The following is a 20,791-nucleotide window of genomic DNA, read 5'->3' as shown; positions in this document are numbered from 1 at the left end:
CTAGATGATGGAACTCTTTTGCATACTCCTCTATGGTCCTATCCCTTTGCTGGATATGCTGTAATCGCCGGAAAAGAGACTACACATAGTCGATAGGTAAAAATGCCTTTTTTATGAAAGACTTCATCTTTTCCCATGTTTTCACCTTTGACTTTCTGTGCCTTTCTCGGGTGACCTTAACCTGTTCTCATCACGCTGAAGGTCTACTGTTCAACTTCATGGCAATTATTTTCACATTTTTTTTTTGCTTCATCCACATTTTTATAATCAAAGATCCTTTCGATTGCATCAATCCCAGTCAGGAAGTCATCCCCGCGCATACTACCATGATATTCATGGGCTTCCCTTCACTTCTAACTCCTTACTTCGGTCATAATAGTTTTCGTTCTTGCTTGTCGCAGCTCAATAAATGAAGCTTCACGATGGAATAGATTAATGTCACTCCCACTCTGCTTGTCGTCATTCTCTTCCTGAGTTGGTGGTTCATTCCTTGCTAAATGCTAATAGCATAGCGAGTTGTTGGGAGATGGTCTGCATTTGCCTCTCTAACATGGCAAATCTCTCTTATACTGGATCTGTGTATTCCTTGTGTACCACGGCCTTTATTTCTACACGGCATGACTGTAGAATAAGAACCTCATGCAAGAATGAAAATTGATGGAAGCAGAGGCTCTGGTACCAAATCTGGTGTAGCTAATGAATGAGAATTGTCAACCGCATAGTTATATGAAACCATATAACCAAATTATATCCAAACATACCCAATTCAAGAATAGAGATTCTTTCACTTGACAAGAAATGAGAAATAATGCAATAACCAATGAATAATCAAAGCTCTCACGAGTTTCGATTGCTTAGATCATACACCCTACATGTGAAAACATGCACCTGTGCAAGCCCTAGAGAAGGGTTGATGCCCAAGAGGAGAAATATCCCAAAAGCTACTGGACATTTTCTGTTTACTGAGTTTTTATATGAAGGAAAATAAAAGAGAAGCCCTAACACTAATATAGGCTTTACATCAAGCATAAACTATGGGCTAGATGTTATAATCTCAGCTTTGCACGCTTTTTTTAAGTTATAATCTCAGCCCTGCGCTCTTTATTTTGCAGAAAATGACGAAAATACCCCTATTTACTTGAGTGAGACAAGCAAAGCAAAAATAAACAAAATTTTGTCTAAAAATAAATTAAAATTCTTAACTTAAAGTAAATGCCACCAAAAGATCCTTTTGTGGACCCAAAAGTGTACCACAGGTGCCATAGTGCGTGGTCCATTGATGGGTCTACGGATTTGGCCGATTATGGAAGATATTTGGGCCCCTTTCCATGTTCTAATCCATCCCAAAACTCTTGAGCAAGTACATCAGCCCGATCCATCAACATTTGGTTGTCCATGCCCTCATGAATGCATGCGAACTTTAGGTGTTGTGAAGGGTTTTTGTTTGTGGTGCTTGAGGATATTTTCCTATTTATTTGATTCTCTCTTGAGATTCACATGAGTGCAATGATGTAATTATGCCTATGTGCTATTTGTTAAATTTATTCGGTTTTTTACTTATTGCACAGGGGCAGAAAGATCTATTAATATCATATCTGCTGCTCGAGAAGATTGGGTTCCTTCGCGGATTCCATCAGCTGAAGTTGAGGATCAAATGCCTGGAGTGTCTGTTAGAATCAAAGGACATCAAGATGATGAATCTCTGGATTTTGGGAAGCCATCACAAGCGGACTGGATACGACAATATGTGCAACAACAGGAAGAGGTAAATGGGAAAAAATTTTCAGTGACCTTTCTCTCTCCTTAACGATATTCTCCATCTATTTATGGCAGTCTTGATCAATGACCAGACTTGGTTTCAGAGCCTGACTTGCTTGGTAACCAAAACCAGTATTGCTTGTTCCGTCTTACACAGACCATGCACAGCTTTTGAGGGGTTGACTTGGAACCCTGACTAATGAAACTCTGTCGACTTGGTTTTAGCTGGGTTTTTTTTTTTTTAAAAAAAATAAAAATTCCGTCTCAATTGTATTGGATGCTTTACTCTTTCCATTTCAATGTACTACGCAATTTTTGAAAGCCGACCCCAAATGGCTGAAAAATGCTATGATGTCAGTGTCAAGTTTTAAAGAATTAGAACAGTAAATAAACTTAACCTATCATCTAAGTCATCTATACTAATAAATTTAACAAAAAGCTAGGGAGGATCTAGGAAGATGATCTTAGTCCAATACCTTCCATTCCACCTCTTTTTTTAATAATATTTTTTGGAATGGTAACAATGATTTACTAAAACTGAACAAAAGAGCATACAAGAAAATGAGCCTGGGAGATGAAGGATGGTGAAGGATCATCTCAGAAACCCCTCACAAAGTTCCATAACATATGCCTAATTCCCCCGCTTCCCTTTAACAACCTGCAAAGATTCCAAGCCCGAAACAGCAGGAAATAATTCTACCCTTGGCCCTTTGGAACATGACCTCACTGGTGATGATTTTCTTTTGATTCATTAGATTTCAGGTGTAGGGGTGCAAAACGTTCTGTGCCATTCCTGCAGGAGACCCTTGTTTAGACTCAAACCCAGGACATATCCTAGGAGAGCAGGCATCATTACCAGCTGCGCTATCCAGCTGGAGACACTTCTGTTGCTAGAAGTACAATTGTTTCGCTTGTTCCATATGGACCTTGCCACTTCCAGGAAAAAGAGATACTACAGTTTTTTCCCCTTTTCTTGCTTGCCCCCACTCTAAGCATGAAACAGGGAAATAATTGGGCCAGGCGTAAACCTGCTAAGACCAAAAAAACCAAGTGTCTTACTCGACAATTCAGATGCAGCACTATAGTGGATGTACGATGGTAAGATTTTTGCCGTTGGCCATTAGTCACACCATGTCCAGCTAACCATGGGCAGATTTTTTATTTTATTTTTCTTCTTCTTGATACTAGCAATGTCCGAATGTTTTTTTTTTTTGGGTGCAAAAACGACCAGTTTAAGTAGTTATTGAAAGTAATTATGCAACTTGAAACACCAATGACCTCGATATAATGATGTCGAAAGTGTGAGCAAGAATACCTCGTAGAGAACCTTGATGATCTAGCTCAACTACAGGGTTGTTTGACCAATTTGTCATGCCACAAGTCTTCCAGTGCTTCAGTTTTTTGTGATCACTGCATACTAATGAAACTGAAGGAGAAATTTTATAGGATAGCTATAAGACCAGCCATGCTTTATGGGATAGAATGTTGGGCAATCAAGGAAAAATGTGTTCATAGGATGAGTGCAGTGGAAATGAGGATGTTGAGATGGATGAGTGACAAGAAAAGGAAGGATAGAATTACGAATGAATGTGTTCGAGGAAACTTGAGAGTAGCACCAATAGACAAGGTATCCCGTATTGGTATCGGTTGGCGTAACGGTGTCCTCCAAAACCAATACGGATACGGGGGCGTAACGGCCCGTAACGGCGCAAAATTTTTTTTTTGCCAAAAAAATATGAAAAAATATGGATTAAATCCAGAATATTCTAAGCATTCCAAATATGCATTCATTTATAAATTGGAACATGTTTATGGTGGTGTAACGGTCCACTCTTTGGTGAGAAGTTGTATCGGACTGTCTGATGAATTTATGAACCAGATAACCTGAATTTGACTACAAAATTCATATATTTAATTTTCTAACTATCTACTATCAATGATAGATATATTAGAATGAATGTAAAATGAAAATATCTTACATCAGGTGTTTGCAATTATTTTTGAGGAATTTCTCGAACATACCTGTGGTCCTGTGCAGTGTGGTGCACCATGCACGTGACTGTGAGATTCTTGTCTATGACTTGTCATCCTCAAGTCAAGAATATTAAAAAATAAAAAATAAAAAATTAGTAGTGTCTGATATACTCCCTGCAACTTGATTAAGGATTACTTGATTGGTTGTCGGGGGAGCTATTTTAAATACAAGTTCGGCAGTGTCAAGTGTGTGCATGGCTTCTTGCAATAATCTGTTGTGAGTCTGCTGCAACAAATACTTACCTTAACACAAATATATACTCACAAGTCACAATCACAAGTCACCACCAAAATGAAAATCCGCTTTTTGTGGTTGCTCGACCTCCACATCATCGTCATCGTCACCATCAGGCCGAGGCTATCCAATAGGTGTAGGTGCTACATATCCATAATATCCAGTGCTTAAGGAAATACTAGATCAACGAAACTAGAGGATGACCGATCGACTAGGCAACGACTCGACCGGAATAAGGATATCCACCGGTGCCGTCGAATAGCCATCGGTGCCCATACTCAGCCGTTGAGAATCTTGAGATTGAGAGTGCGTCTGCTGTGATGAGTAACTTGGATTTGGATCCGGATATCTATAATCATATGGATATTGATCGGAGGGCTACTCCAACATGAATGTGATGGAGCAGGCTCGTATAACCATCATAATTCAATTCACCATAAGAATATCCATCATAATAACCAAGACCATGAGCCTGCTGATGTTCCGAACCTCTCGGACCCGGTGCACCACTAGATGTACCCACCTCCTGCTGGCTGTATCGTGACTCGGTACACTCATAAGTCCGACCTCGTGTACCACCTCATCGCTGTTCATCGACATCGTGATCTGTAGACGGCTGTATAGGGCACTGAGCAACACCAGAAGTGCCAGCACCAGGGGCAGGGGGGTCATCGTCTTCATCCGACACGGTCACGCTACCACTGCTCGTACTCTTTTGTTGATCTTGAGCCGTATCTGTACGTGGCATAAACGCTGCCCCTCTTACTTGGTCCAACACATCTGCACGACTCTCTTGTTGCGCTCTGCGTATTTCTGGGTCATCAATTTCCAATTCTTCACTATCCTCTTCAATTTGTTTTTCCCTTGTTTCCAACCAAGGTAGAAGTGGGTCATCCTCATCATAAATATTATCCAAGTTTATTGGACAGTAGTCTCCGTCATCAGTAGCTGTAATGCTCTTATGATGTCGTCGCATTCGTAGTTTTATATTGTAGTGCATGAAGACAAGTCTATCTAATGTTCTAGCCTGCAATCTATTCCTATTCTTTGAATGAATGAGCGCAAAACAACTCCAATTCCTTTCGCAGCTAGAGGAAGATGTTGTCTGGCTCAAAACTTTTACTGCAATTTTTTGGAGAGCCTTTGTACTCTCTCCGAAATTAATCCACCATTCGGCTGGTTGCAATCTAGATACTGCATGCTGTGCAAGAGCATCTCCAAAGCTACCAAGGCGATTTCCAAATGTATCTAATTCATTTAATGCCTTTATTTGCAGATCTAAGTCAGGCTCTAATCTCTTTATCACATTTTTTAGCCCGACACGAACTTCATCATCCGCAACAAATGATTGGGCATATCTATACCTAGGATTTAGGTAGTAACCTGCTGCATGAAGATCGTGATGGAGTTGGTTTGTCCATCTCTTATCGATCATCTTCCAATAAGTCTGCCAACTTCTACAATCACGTTGAATTGCAAGCTTTACCTTATCCATGGCATCATATAGGAAGCCTATGGTAGGTGCTTCATCGGATTCAACAAGACGGAGTACCCTCATTAGTGGCTCCATCACCTTTAGGATCGCCTTGACCTTCTTCCAATATTTGTTGTCCCGTATGGTGTTCACAACTTCGACCGGTATTCCTGATGTCTTCTTCCCATGTTTTGTGTTGAGCCATTCTCGGGAAGCGAACATCTCACTCAACTCTTCTCTATGCTGGAATAAACTCTCTAATGCTATAAAGTTTGTTGCGAATCTAGTCGCCGCAGGCCTCAACAACTCTCGTCCTTTCGTAAACTTTCTCATTATTGCAACTACTTGATTATGGTTGTACATAAACGTCGTCACTTCCCTTGCCCTTTCGACCATTTTCTTAACATTCTTCTTCTTCCCAATATCTTCCAATATAAGATCAATACAATGGGCAGCACATGGTGACAAAAAAAGATGTTTTCTCTTATCCATCAACATATGTCCTGCAAGCTTATATGTTGCTTCATTATCTGTCACAATCTGCACTATATTCTCCTCTCCAATCTCGTCCACAACTTTATCCATTAGTCCATTAATATAAGTAGAATTTTTTGTTGCCTCTGAGGCATCAATTGACTTGTGGTATATAGTTCCTAAGTGGCAGTATACCATGAAGTTGATCATGCTGCGTTTGGTTGGGCCAGTCCAACCATCACACATGATTGTGCATCCTCTGGCTTGCCATACAGGTTTAAAGGTAGCCACGTATGCTTTCACATCCGCATACTCTGCATCTGTCCATTTCCCCCTAATCTCCTTAGCCGTGGGAGCTTTTATTCCTTCACCTGCTTCTGCTGCTGCATCAATTACCACCTGCCAATATGGAGAATTGGCTGCGTTAGGAGGTATGTTGGCATGTATAAATAACTTTGCTGCTGCTCTACCTAATTTTTCAACGGAAGTTCTACTCCACATTTGTTTTATCTTTTTTTGTTTAGTTGATTCTTTTCTAAATAGGATTGGATCAATAGAGGGTCTCCTAGGCTCATTTACTTCTTCATCCAAACGTATAGGGGCATCATGTGAAGATGTCTGTCGTCGGCTCTCAAACATACGTCGTAACCCACCAAACCTACCCCCCCCACTCCCACCCCCACCCCCACCTGCAGAAGCAATTGCACTTCCAGTTGCACTCCCACTCCCCCCCCTGTATCACGCACTGACCCATGCGTGCCAAACATGCGGCGACGTTCTTCCTCTTCACGAGCTAGACGCAAGCTCTCTCTCCTAGCTATAGTAAGTTCTCGATCTGAATCTTCGTCAGAATCAATAATATTTTCATCACGAATGCCCATATATTCAGGACCAAACACTTCCTGTCGAGCTGCATCCAAAATATCATCTTTCTTCTTTTGTACAGCAGCACGTTTACCCTTCGACTCATCCAGACTAGCTTGCATTAAAAGCATTATCTCTTTCGGTACTCTACTACATGGCGCAACTTGACCCTTTTGATGTGCCAAATGTTGTTTGAGACGGGTAATTCCACTAGTCACTAGTCTATCACAATACTTGCACTTCATTTGGTGCCTAGTACCACCAACCCTCTCACAATGTTGCCATCCAACATCATCACTTACTTGTTGTTGGCCAGATCCAGACATTTCTTTAGGCTTAGGTAGACACTAGATAATTAGATTTGAGTATGAGTGTATGACCTATGTTAATAAAGATGATTTTATATTCTAACTAAACCTTAAGAAGCTCCAAGGCAAAACCTGTCCAATATAAGCAAATAAAAACATAAAGTCACTAATTCGAAAATAGAAAAAAATTATAAAATAACACCCCAAATCTGTAAAATACACATTAACATGTTCTACTATGATTAACATATCACATGGCATGATTAAAACAGTAAAACAATCATTAAAAAATTATTTTTTAAATTTAAAAAAGAAGGGCCATAATTAATGCGTAAATAGAAAAAAATATTAAAAAATTATAAAATGGCACCCCAAATCTGTCAAATGCACATTAACATATTCTACTATGATTAACACATCATATGGCATGATTAAAACAGTAATACAACCATTAAAAATTGATTTTTCGAATTTTTAAAAAAAGGGGCAAAATTCATGCGTAAATAGAAAAAAATATTTAAAAAATATAAAATGGCACCCCAAATCTGTAAAATGCATATTAAGATGTTCTACTATGATTAACACATCATATGGAGTGATTAAAACAGCAAAACAATCATTAAAAATTGATTTTTCGAATTTTAAAAAAAAGGGGCAAAATTCATGCGTAAATAGAAAAAAATATTTAAAAAATATAAAATGGGACCCCAAATCTGTAAAATGCACATTAACATGTTATACTATGATTAACACATCATATGGAGTGATTAAAACAGCAAAACAATCATTAAAAATTGATTTTTTGAATTTTAAAAAAAAGGGGCAAAATTCATGCGTAAATAGAAAAAAATATTTAAAAAATATAAAAAGGGACCCCAAATCTGTAAAATGCACATTAACATGTTCTACTATGATTAACACATCATATGGAGTGATTAAAACAGCAAAACAATCATTAAAAATTGATTTTTTGAATTTTAAAAAAAAGGGGCAAAATTCATGCGTAAATAGAAAAAAATATTTAAAAAATATAAAATGGGTCCCCAAATCTGTAAAATGCACATTAACATGTTCTACTATGATTAACACATCATATGGAGTGATTAAAACAGCAAAACAATTATTAAAAATTGATTTTTTGAATTTTAAAAAAAAGGGGCAAAATTCATGCGTAAATAGAAAAAAATATTAAAAAAATATTAAATGGCACCCCAAATCTGTAAAATGCATATTAACATGTTCTACTATAATTAACACATCATATGAGATAATTAAAACAGCAAAACATATTAAAAAAAGTATAAATACCTATTTTTGACAAATTTATGAAAAATGGCCCACCAAGCTTTGATTCAACAAAATCCGCCAATATAATGTGTTTTTTTCCTCAAATATCCAGCCAAGGTTGGTCGAAATTAGCAGTAGAAGGAGTGAGAAGGAGTTTGGAAGCAAGAAGTTTCGAAAAAACATAAAAAACGGACCTTAAAATGCAAAAAAAAATGGCCGTTTTTCGACCGTTACGGGGCTGACCGTTACGGGTGACCGTTACGCCCGTATCGGCCGTTACGCCCGTATCGGCACGGGTACAAAAATTGGAATCGGCCGTTTCGGCCCCGAATCGGGTAACGGTGCGTACCGTTACCGTTACGTATCGGCCGTATCGGCCGATACGTAACCGATTTGGCATTCCCTGCCAATAGATAATAAAACGAGGTAAACCAGACTAATGGTTTGGCCATGTACAACAGAGACCAAGAAGTGAACTGGTTATAAGGAGTGAGTTGGTTCAAGGTTTTTTTTTTTTTTCCAAGGATAAGTTAGTTGGTTCAAGTTGAAGGCTTTGAACCAAAGATATTCGGAAACCCTTGGAACCTTTGAACCTTGTCCTCTTTGCAATGGAGGCTTATTTGTAGTTGAGGGGGCTAGTAGTTTCTTTGTTGTTTTTAAATATCTCCACTATGTTTCTCTAAGATAATGAATGAGGTAAGGAAGGTTTAAAATATGTGGTAACAGGAAGAAGGAAAAGAACGGCACAATCACTCCACAAAAGCATTGAATTGGGAATGCACATGCCCAGATTGTGTGCAGGCTTCGCGGATTGTTTTTATTCATGGTAGGAAAGAAAGAAACGGAGAAGAGAGAGAGAGAGATTAGTTCATAGCTCAGGTGTCCCACACTACTTGATTTTTATGGATTAATGGTCAATTCTTAAAAACCTAATAGTTGGACTTCATCTAAATCGATCATTAGTGCTCCTAAGCATTCCTAACCTAGTCTAAAGGAATTATTAACAATCATGTAATCATATGGTTGGATTATTCGATTTGGTGGCAATTCATCCCATCAGAGTTGTGGGTCTATTGAATGGTGGATTTGATACTTGAGAGGGCCACACAACGTACATTTTGACCATCAATCATTGATCCTAGACAATCTAATGGTAGGATTTGTCTTAAATTTCTGATTTAGGATCCTTTGACTTTCGAAAGGCATCTAGCTATCATTTATAATGGTCGATTCTTCAAATAGGTTTGTGCAATCATCGAATGGGTTGTCCTAAGAATCAACAGTTAAAATAGGCGGATTATGAATTATTAAATGATGGTAAATAATGTAGGTTACGTGTACTTTTACACCAATATGCTAAATTAGATTATCATGGTGACACTCGAGTACTGAAAAGTATGGGGTGTTACGGCCATATAATTTCCTCTTGAAGATCACAATGGAGAAACACAGCCTTTACATAGAATTCATGAAGAGGCCATTTCCAGTTGGCAGCAACAAAGAAAAGAACCCACATTGACTTCAAGTTTACCCATTAGAGCAAATGTCTCCTGAAAATCAACCCAATACTATTGGGAAAACCCTTTAGCCCTCAAGTGAGCCTTGCGTCTCTCTATGGAACTATCAGGCTTGTGTTTGAGAGTATCCATTTGCAGCCCACAACATGTTCCCTTTTGGCAATTCAATTAGTGCTTGTTTGGATTCATGGAAAGGAAGCATTGTTTCCCATGAAACTAACTTCCCATTGTTACTCAAGCCTTTCTTTGTGAAATTTGTAAGAAACTTGTTTTTCCACTTTCTTTGTTTGAAAATAAGCGAATTTATTTTCCCACTTCCACCCTTGAGAAAGGCATTTTCCTACAATGGAAGGAAAATGGGTGATGCAAGACAACTAATCACTTGCTCTAAATGCTCGAACTGATAGAGCATGGCGAATCAATCCCTTTATCTCATAGCCCATGCCCCACATCCCATGGGTTAGGTCCTCGGCCAAATCCCCCTCGTGGGCCCTACATTACATCGGTTCCGCCTCACACGGGCCGCCCACCCCTAGTGTGCCCCTGCATACCACAAGCCATTCCACTCAAGCCCGGTGTGAAAATGCCCTTGCATTAATGAGTTTGTCAACAGTTCAACCCAAATGTGCCACCATCCATCTTTAATGGCTTGACCATCTTTTGTTATGCTCCACACGTGCCACTATACCACATGTGCCACCATCCATCATCTCTTGCACCCCACGTGTAAAGTGGTCCACATGTGTCTCCATCCATCTTCTCTTGCACCCCACATGCTAATGTGCCACAAGTACCACCATTCATCTTCTTTGGCACACCACACATGCAGAGTGCCCAACATGCACCAATGTGCCACATGTGCTATCATTCATCTTTAATTGCTCCAAATATGCCACATGTGCCAATGGTGCCAATTTGCACAAGTTCTACTATGTAGTTTCAAGTGCCCACATGTGTCAAATGTGCCAATGTGTCTTGTGCTAGCGCATTGTTCCACTATACAGCTTCAAGCACCTCACATGTGCCACGTGTGCCACAATTCAGCTTCAAGAACCCACATGTTGCGTTTGCCACATGCTCATTGTTCATCTTCAAGCGTCTCACATGTGCCACGTGTGCTAATCTGGCCCAAGAATTTGTTGTTTTGCCAGTTAACAAATTTGAAAATAGATCATAAATTTCTAGGACAAATTTTGTTGAAAAACAAATAAGGAAAACAATGTTTCCTTTTCCACATTTTCCTAGAAATAAGGTTTCCTGAGAAACGTTATCTCCTTTCCTATGCTTTCCATTAATCCAACAGGACCTCAGATCGCAAGTCCCCTATTTTTCCAATGTTCTCCTTCAACATGTAGTCTTTCCATCTAGGATTGGCAAGCACAGTTGCAACCTTAGTTGGAATAGGAACGGTCGAAAGTAATTAAATATATGCATGGAGCGGACCAATAAGTGGCATACTTGCTAATAGGATGAGAATTAGTGCATGACCTTTTTTCTTTGTGCAAAGCAACGGGAAGATCTAATGGAGAAGAAATAGGGATTGTAGAACTTGGAGAAATCAAGGGTGGCACGTACCAGATGTCACATCCCCTTTCTTTCTTTGGGTGTAGTCTGTAGACCTTCAACTCCTTTCAACTATGGAAATTTTCGTGAATAAGACGCTGCGGAGAGACGCGGCAATCATAGGAAGAGGAAAAGAATCATTTAGAGGGTCATTTGAAGAGATCTTGACAAGAATAAAGAAATACGGTACATTTTCAAAGAAGGTAAGATCTTTGTAAAGGTACCATTTACTTGTCACAGGACACACAAGTGCCCTTTTTGAGAATTTGCTTGTCCTTGAAAAGTGCATTTTATAGATTGAGGTCTTGTCCTGAGAAGGTCCTAACACAGCAGAAAACAGATACATCCAAAGATCCTTGGAGGAAGAGAAATAGCGGCAAGTCATGTTTTAATACTTTTGAGGGGTACTTCCATACCTGCTATCAACAATTGGAGAGACATCTTATCAATCATGCAGGCAGCAATTCGAACTGCTTTGTCGCAATAGATTTTAGGAAACTTCGTACCACCATGATGACCTAGTAACCTTTAAAATATGATGATTGTTTCTTTCGGCCACCCCTCTTTGTTGTGCATATGAACAAGATTTTTGAGATTCTATACCATTTTTTACGAAGTAACTTTGTAAATCATGTCATAAATATTCTCAAGCATTGTCAAACCCGAAAACCTCTATTTTCACATTAACTTGTTTATGAATGATTTTTTTTTTTTTTTTTTAAAAAAAAAAAAAAAAAAAAAAAAAAACAATTTTACAAATTGTGTTGGAAATGACACATGCTGTGCATTGTCTTTGGTCCTCGTGCGAATCCTACCGATCAGGTTAGTCACTAGCCTGTTGCATGCTGTAGGGCCGGCTGGTTATGTGCTTGTTGCTGCCTATGGGTGGACCCTATAGCCTATCAATAAAAGGAAAAAAGAAAAAGAAGAGTGAGAAAGGAAGAAGAAGAAGGGTAGAGCGAGGAGTTCAGTAGATTTCCCCAGCAGTCCCACTCTAATACAATTTTTGAAAAAAATTTCTTCATTTTGTGAAAAGAGAAGAAAAGAAAGAGAGAATGTGAGAAAAGAGTGAGTTGAAGGGCTCCTCCTTTATTTGTAATAAAGCTCAACAAGCAAAAACGGTTAGTTACAAACAATAAGAACAAAGAGTTATGGTGCTTGCAGCAGCACCAGCGACAATTTAGACCATGTGTCATTTCCAATAGGGATCATGATGACCTCTTCAACCAGCACCTTTCCCTTAGCTGTGTTGGAGCATGCATCACAATCAACACCTTCAAAACTACAACTGTCCCCCACATGTATAATTTTTAATCTGTTAATGAGTTGGTGTTCCCAGTTCCCTACTCCAATAGGGCACGCTACTTCCAAATCTTGGTTGAGATCAGTGTTCGAAATATCGGTATCGCGTTACGTATCGCATTCTTGGGATACGGATACGTATCGGTTATCGCATGTGATATATCGGTTATATCGTGTAATGTATCGCTGTTGTTGGAAACATGGGGAAACATTGGGAAATTGGTTGAATTTTTCGATGAAACTTTGGTGATTGTTTAAAAAGACATCAATGCACACTTATAAATCAAAACATCACAAAAAACAAGTACACATAATAGGTTTTCTTTGTATGGGGTCCTAATTTATGCGTTGTTTAGCTGAATTGATGCAAGTATATTCAATGTCTATTCATATAATTTATAAATGAAGGAAGACGTGTGGAAACACAAGCAATACATTCAAAAGCAAAAGAAGAATCACTAGATTAGATTCCAAACATTTTTAATGTGATGTTTGAACACAGATTGCAAACGATTTGCGAGAAATTGGAAAATTTTGTTTTTTTTTTCTTTAATTTTTCACAACTTGGCCCATCTTGAAATCGAAGCTCCCAATCCATGTTTTTTCATGCAAAACATGAAAAATCATGAATTTGTAACAAATTGACACTAATTTAACATGAATTATTAACATGAATTACAGAAAATAAGAGCATCGAAATTCGAAAATGCTCACTAGATCGAACATGTGGGATATATCGCACTACTTGTGCGTTTCGTATCGCACTGGTGGGATACAAGATATATCGTGGGATATATCGGCCAATATCGTCGATATTTAAAATAATGGTTGAGATAAGCATGTCCTCTTCAACCAGCACCTTTTGCTGAGCTGTATTGGAGCATACATCACAATCAACACCTTTAAAACTACAACTTTTTTCCACATGTATCATTTTTCCTACATTAATGAGTTGGTGTTTCCCTAGTCCGATGGGACATGCTACTTCCAAATCTGGGCTGAGATAAGCAGGGCCTTACTATTCTTATCAAACTTCTGATATGGGCAGGGAAAAACACAAAAATTGAAATGTACTTTATGGGTTTCCATTTTCCATGCTGCCCCAAACCCCAATCATATTATATGTGCATGGGTTGTCTTGCCAACCACGATTTGGCTGTTCTACCTAACAGATTCATAGAAATTTACTGTTTGACCCCTTTAGTTCTGTCATTAATTCAGTTTGCTAGTTCTATGTTACCCATTTTTTTGAAAAGGAGTTCTATAATAACCATTCAACCTTTCCTTTTCCTATCTATATTCATTATTCTTTTTCAAGCACAAATGTCGTTGTCTATTTCTTGCCCAATTACTGTTTAATTTTCCATGACCAGAATGATTTGGTTATAATTCTTAATTTGCTTCATCCTCTAAGCACAGCATATATTGTTTACTGTTCTTGAGAGGATCCAATCTTGAACCCTTGTCTTTGTGTTGAAACTCTAGGTTCTAACCACTAAGATAGAAAGGTTAGTAGATTTATTATGTACTGTTTTCTTGTTAAACAACTAAATGTCCTTCTCGGTAAGTTTTTTAAGCTTCCTATCACTAAAGATTTTCTTTGAAGGGCATTCCATACCCCATGAAATCATGAAAGGATAAATAGGCTGACATGTGCTGTTGAAGACATTTAGATCTGTTCTGAACCATCTTTTCTTCTTTCCCTTTTTATCGATGTTTTGCGTAATCTTTTCCAGGAAGAGTGGGAAGCTTTATCTAGTGATGCCAATGACAAGGGGTCTACAAAGGAGGTATCTCTTCCCTCTTCTATTTTGATAATTTAGTTATTTCTGTTCTAATCTTTGTAGTAGAAGTGATCAAATATTTTTCCTTGTCCATCTGTTTAGCACTATGGTTTATTTGGAATTTTCATTTGAAAGAGATTCATTACTAACAATGCTTCTAAGAGGTTTTGCTAATTCCATGCATGCTTGAAAGCTCTAGTAGGCACCCGTGCCAATATTTAATGCGTGTTGATCTTAGCTTTAGGGATGGCAATGGGCTGGGTTTGGGCTGGGCCTGATCCAACACTTAAGACCCAAGGCTCAAGCTCTGCGTGGGCCTGTTCTAGCAGGCTCAAGCCCACCCGAAAAAATTGGCTGGGCCACGATTATGTATTCTGATATTTGCATAAGTTCTTTGTTTCTTTTTCTGTTTATTACTATTGTTGTTATTATTTGTAGATGTTGCATGAAATTTGGTAGTAAGCATTTTACTTCTCATGTTCAACATGCAGGATGATAATTTCTGAATGCTTAAGGCTTATATTTGATGAAATTGCAGTAACAACCGCTATATATGTTTATTAAGTTATCATTTACTTGGAAAGCTGGTTACTGTTGTCACTGATTTTGCTGTGTACCCTCCTAGGCTACTGATCCATGTTCTCGTGCTGTTTCCATTGCCAAAGAGTATCATGCTGCAAGGTTAGCGGCAGTAGAGGCCAAAGAGAAATGGGACAAGAAAAATCAGGAACGGGCTGGTCATATCATTCGCAAACTCAAACAGGAGATGTCTTCTCTAGGTTTCATTCCCTGCATTCTTATGATATATATTTTTCCATCTTTATTCCATGCTCTTTTGACATGCTGTGAGAATTATTGTAACAGGACTATCAGATGACATCTTAGTGTCAGGGTTTGGAGATGAAAATACTCTCAATTGTATGTCTGAGGCCATAATTTGTGATTCAACATCTAGCAAAGACCCTGAATTTGAAGCACCATGCATTGTTAGAAGTAGATCAGAGTTCACACTTGAGAATGAACCCATAATTGATGGAAATGGAATGGAAGACTGCTCAAAAGTATTTGAGGGTGTTGTTGATCCCTTTGATGTCCCAGTTCCGGTGAGGGTTAGTGTAGAAGATGAGCAAGAGGAAGTAGAGTTCAGCAATTTATTTTCTGATGATGCTTCAGTAAGTGGAAGCTTGCCTCCCGAAGTTTTGAAGATGCAAAGGAAAGAGAAGATAGCACAATCTGGTCATGGGCAAATTCTAGGAAAACTTGATGAACTCTGGAAAAAGGTAAGGAACTTTAACTCCAACCGGAGTTCTTAAATTTGTTATGTACATAATGATTGCCAGTGGAAGAAGACCGATGTCCATGCTGATGCTCGAGTATGAATGATTCAAGTGGTCAGTTTCGAGCATGTTTCTTTCAAGATATTATATGATGGTTTTCTTTTGCTGCATCTTATGATGTTCAAGCAAAAGAAATTGACATTTTCTTTTTTTGTTCAAGACTTCACTCAACAATGGCAAAGATGGTGTCAACCATCGGGTAACCTAAGCTCTTGATCTGGTGTGCCCCATCAAGTCAATGCTGATCCATGATGGCTCCTATCTGAATGATTTGGATCCCCAGGGGCATTTGAATACTCCCTCCCTAGTTAGGGCCCATATATCGACAATTGCCTACTGTAAATAATATTATTTGATCGATCAATATTCATAGACCAAGTGAAGACATTTGCAAGCTGATCAACAGTTCGAACACAGTAACAATATCTTTGTTCACCACCTTCTCACCCACCAAGTGACACCAACATTGATACACTTAATATGCTCATTTATGTGCCGTAGCCACACATCACACATGTGCGACCCTTCTTAACACACATGTTGCGGTTTGTATAAAGGCAGCATAATCTATATGGCCATGCACAAGTCCATATGGTTGATTGGTGAGGAGTAATGTTTGAATTTGAGCTCTTATTATATTTCAGTATACTGACTTGACTTCGGTTTCTTTTCCTTTACTGCAATAACAGAGATTTTTTTATTTTTTATTTTTCTAGAAGCTTCCTGAGGTGCATTGAGACCTATGTGTGTTGGTCGTTCTTAGGAAACATGAATATATTGATCGAGAGAAAAATTTCTTGGGGCTTTCTCTTAGAGGTGGTTTCTTTCTAGTTTCTTTCTAGTTCATGCATATTAGTGTCTGGCCAAGCTAGCATATTTATGCAGTGTATTCATTGATAGAAGCAGCAGGTTTTGTTTGGGACAATTTTTTTTTTTTTTGGAACATTGGAACATTTATTAACAATGGCCGCAGCCAAAGATTACAAATATACAAAAAGAAACTAAAAAAGAGAATTACTTACAGCTCAAGCCAACTATCAGGAAAATGGAGAATGGCCTTCGATGCAATCACCCACTCCGTCACATGCATTTTAGCTCTACTAAACACCTCCGAAACTTGGCATCCTGATTCCTAAAGAAGCGATTGTTCCTTTCTAACCATAAGAACCAAATCCCTGCTAGTAAATAGAGACGCCAAACTTTTTTCCCATTCTTTCCAAAATCAACACCATGCCACATAAAAAAGAACTGAGCAATGGAGCACGACCAAACCCATACTATTCCGAACAACTTGAAGAAACCTTTCCACAACTTTCTTGCGAATGGACAATGAATAAATAAATAATCTAATGATTCCTCATCTTGATAACACATTAAACAAACATTCGGAAGGATCATCTTCCTCTTGTGAAGATTGTCAATCGTTAGCACTTTGTTACATCCCACAAGGCATGCGAAAGCAACATGCTTTGGAGGACAACCATAATGCCATGCATAAGTAGACTGATTGACCGCATCACTAGCCCCTTCACCACCAAGCGTCTTGAAGAAAGATCTTACTGAGAGCCAGTGTTTTAAATAGCGGTAGCGTGATGCGTAGCGCTCAGCCCTCTATAGCGTGTAGTGTAAATATGTAGCGTGAAGCGTAAGCTACATGATACTTCTATTTTTTAATTTAAAAACAGGACAAATATAATAAATAGTGAAAAAAAAGGAAAAAATATAAAAATGCCTAAAAGATGATTCATTTTATCAATTGTAAGCATGTTAAAAAAAGTTATTGGTTATCATTTATCAAAAGCCAATCCACATATATAAGCCAAATTAAATAATTATCACGTCAACAACTTTCTAAGCGAACCACTTTAATTAATAATGTCTAATTGAAACCACAAGTCACAATTATGAAAAGAACTAAAAATCCCATAGGTTAAAAGTATTCAAGTACAATACAAGTGTTACATTCCTCAACATTAGAAACAAAGAAAACATGAAAAAAAGAGTAAACAAATAAAACAGTAAAAAAATACATTGTAGCTTACATAGTTGTAGCGTACGCTATGACCCCTGTAGCATACACTACAGGGGATTTACGCTATTTGGGATGCTACGTAGCGCTACGGCCACGCTATGCTGTGTAGCGTATGCTACCGCTATGCTACGGGCGCTATTTGAAACATTGCTGAGAGCTTCCCGCACTTTTAATTTAACCAAATGATCAAATCCGACTCATTTAGCACATGACAAGCCTTGGAAAGCAGCTTTAGCAAGTTGATTAGCTCCCCGAACTCAACACCATCTAAATTCCTCCTACACGGCGGGGCCCAAATAACTTCCTCACCCTCCATATTAAAACAACTTGCCACCAATACATTTGCCTCAACTGATGGGTGGGACAAGCTATTGCATGCATATAAGTGAGGAACTGGCCTACTTGCTTAGCTACTGGACAATGAAGGAATTCAGCTTGTGCTACTCCCCTGAGCTGCACAAACTACACTTTCTGGAATTGGCAAAAGGGATATTCCCAGGTCCATTTATCTACAATAAAAATAGGGCTGTAGTTGTTTGTATGGTAACATGGTTGTGGTAGTTGAGACTCTTGACTTCAACAAGTAACTCGAAGGATATCTAAATCCTTCAATAGTCAATTATTTTGGGCTTTATTATCTATGGAAGGTAGGGTACAAAAAGACCAAATATCCCAACAGTGCACATGGAGTGAGGGAGGGGATTTTGATGTTAATTATAGGAGTTTGGAAATACTAGATATTCCTATAGTGAATATGCATGTAGGTCTCACATTTACAGCATGTAGGGCTCACATTTACAGTATGTAGGGCTCCTGAAATGCTTGATCAAACTTTATATATTCAGGCATTACTTTCTTCTTTCCCTTTTTATATTATATCACCTTGTAGCATGTTTTTGATCTGTGATGCTGGATATTTTGTGAGAATTTGCCAATTGTTTGTTTTTGTCTTGAATTTTGGTCTAAAATGACAGGGAGACCCTGCGAAGATTCCTAAGGCCATTCTTCAGCAGCTGTGCCAGAGATTAGGATGGGAAGCACCCAAGTATAGTAAAGTGTTTGGAAAGGAAAAAAAGTTCTCATATGCTGTTAGTGTTTTGCGTACGGCTATTGGAAGGGGAAAGAGCCGAAAAGCTGGGGGCTTGATTACACTCCAGCTTCCTGATCAGGATGAAACCTTTGAATCTGCCGAGGTATTTGCTTCTGCATTTTGCTTTTTGTATTTTGATTGATTACTCATGCTTGATTTAAAATTGGAAAGATCACTAAAATCATATTTTTCTCTATTCAATCCAATTACGATACGTTTCCTGTACTAGTAAGATCATGTCTTGGGGGTCATTATGATTGCAGTTGTTCGATTAGTGTACTTGGCTTATTACATGGATCATTTTCATAACATTATCCATTACAAGTACTTGTTTGGTAAACTTTTCTTTCTCATTATGTCCATGCTTGAGTTATGACCAACAAGTTTACTAGTTCAAAAGATTCTCACTAGTCAACTACATATGGTGTTTTAAATTTCATCCAAAATCTCGGGTAATTTTCGAGGTTCAAATCTTTCTACAATAATTCTATTTTTCAAGTTTGAGTTGTTTCATAAAGTTAGGGCTCTTTTGATGAAGGGTATGGGTATGAGAAAACTCTTGTGATGATCAAGAATATCAGAGCAACTTTTCCAATGTCAACAATGATCAAAGACATTGGAACTTTTAACATTGCAACCACTGGAAAATTTTATTGTGGTTTCTGGAAATATTATTCGGATTTATCTTAACTGAAAAAAGCCCTAAATATTTGGGTTTCTGAATTGGGGAATCTATAGGTTTTTGGATTTTGTCCACCATTAATTTTGGGCTTCTGTTGATAGGGATGGAGGAAAGAAAAAAGGAATCTTAGGGGTCAGTTTTTAATTTTTCTATGAAAGGAAAAGGAAGAGGAAAAATGAATAGACCTTATCTACCTTTGCTTCTAAATGCTGCTCTTTTTTTTTGAATTTTCCTCATATATGCTGTCATTTATCAAATATGAAAATCCTGACTTGGCCAAGTCATCCAGTTGAATCGTACAAGTCAAAATATCGAGTGGCAGACTTGACTATGTACTGAGTTTCCTTGACAATACAGCATATTAGATACTCAACCATGATCATCTTAGCCTTTCTCCAACAATTTGGGTTCAACTTTTAAATGATATTTACAATAAGGTGCCCATCGGACATCGACCTCCCACTTTTACCTGGGCTCTGGTAGAGGCTCACATTGACAACACTCCCATGGCAACATGGTCCCAACTGGCGATTTAAATATATATCGCGGTATCGCACTTCGGTGATACACGCGATATGCATCGACGAACTGAGAGAACAACACCCCTTCGCAAAAGAAGAAGAAGAAAAAAAGACACTAGATATCTATGAGAGCGATCACCATTTCCTTCTCACACATGTATATGAAATTCACAAACATTTACCTTGTCTTCAATGATTGTCTGCTACTCTGCTCTACTATGAATGAAAAGCATGAAACGCGGCTTCTTTTGCCTGTAGTGTTCAATTGATATCTGATAATAACATTGTTAATATTCTCCATAAGCTGTGAAATGTAAGTGCTGAAACTCTCTTGCAGGATTCACAGAATAGAGTTGCTGCCTTTGCTCTTTATCGTCTTTTTCCTGATCTTCCAACTCACCAACTGATTTTGGAGCCCTACTCTTCACTTATTAGAAAATGGCAGGAAGGTAACTTTCTTTACCTTATGTTGGATAAATTTCACGAGGAAAAGAAGCACCTCCACAGAACCTCTTAGTATTACTTCCTA

General features: G+C 38.3%; 1 protein-coding gene across 11 annotated transcripts in view; it reads left to right on the top strand.

Annotated features, from left to right (window-relative positions):
* The window catches only part of LOC131237412 (DExH-box ATP-dependent RNA helicase DExH7, chloroplastic), a 186,558-nt gene that overhangs the window by 7,538 nt on the left and 158,229 nt on the right, over nt 1-20,791 (top strand). For 10 of the 11 annotated variants that reach the window (XR_009167227.1, XR_009167230.1, XR_009167226.1 and 7 more), the window contains 6 exons: nt 1,569-1,765; nt 14,553-14,606; nt 15,226-15,379; nt 15,465-15,880; nt 18,944-19,162; nt 20,600-20,711. Coding sequence is in view for 6 of the 11 variants with exons in the window: in XM_058235151.1 (XP_058091134.1) it covers nt 1,569-1,765; nt 14,553-14,606; nt 15,226-15,379; nt 15,465-15,880; nt 18,944-19,162; nt 20,600-20,711 (1,152 nt within the window). In the remaining 5 variants the exon portion in view is untranslated. Of the gene's footprint in view, nt 1-1,568; nt 1,766-14,552; nt 14,607-15,225; nt 15,380-15,464; nt 15,881-18,943; nt 19,163-20,599; nt 20,712-20,791 lie in introns of those variants that run through there. The other variant, XM_058235153.1, reaches the window with a different exon arrangement.

This window comes from Magnolia sinica, chromosome 2 (genome assembly GCF_029962835.1).
Source record: "Magnolia sinica isolate HGM2019 chromosome 2, MsV1, whole genome shotgun sequence".
Lineage (NCBI taxonomy): Eukaryota > Viridiplantae > Streptophyta > Magnoliopsida > Magnoliales > Magnoliaceae > Magnolia > Magnolia sinica.
Note: the sequence above shows the minus strand (reverse complement) of the source record. Positions and strands in the feature narration are given on the sequence as shown.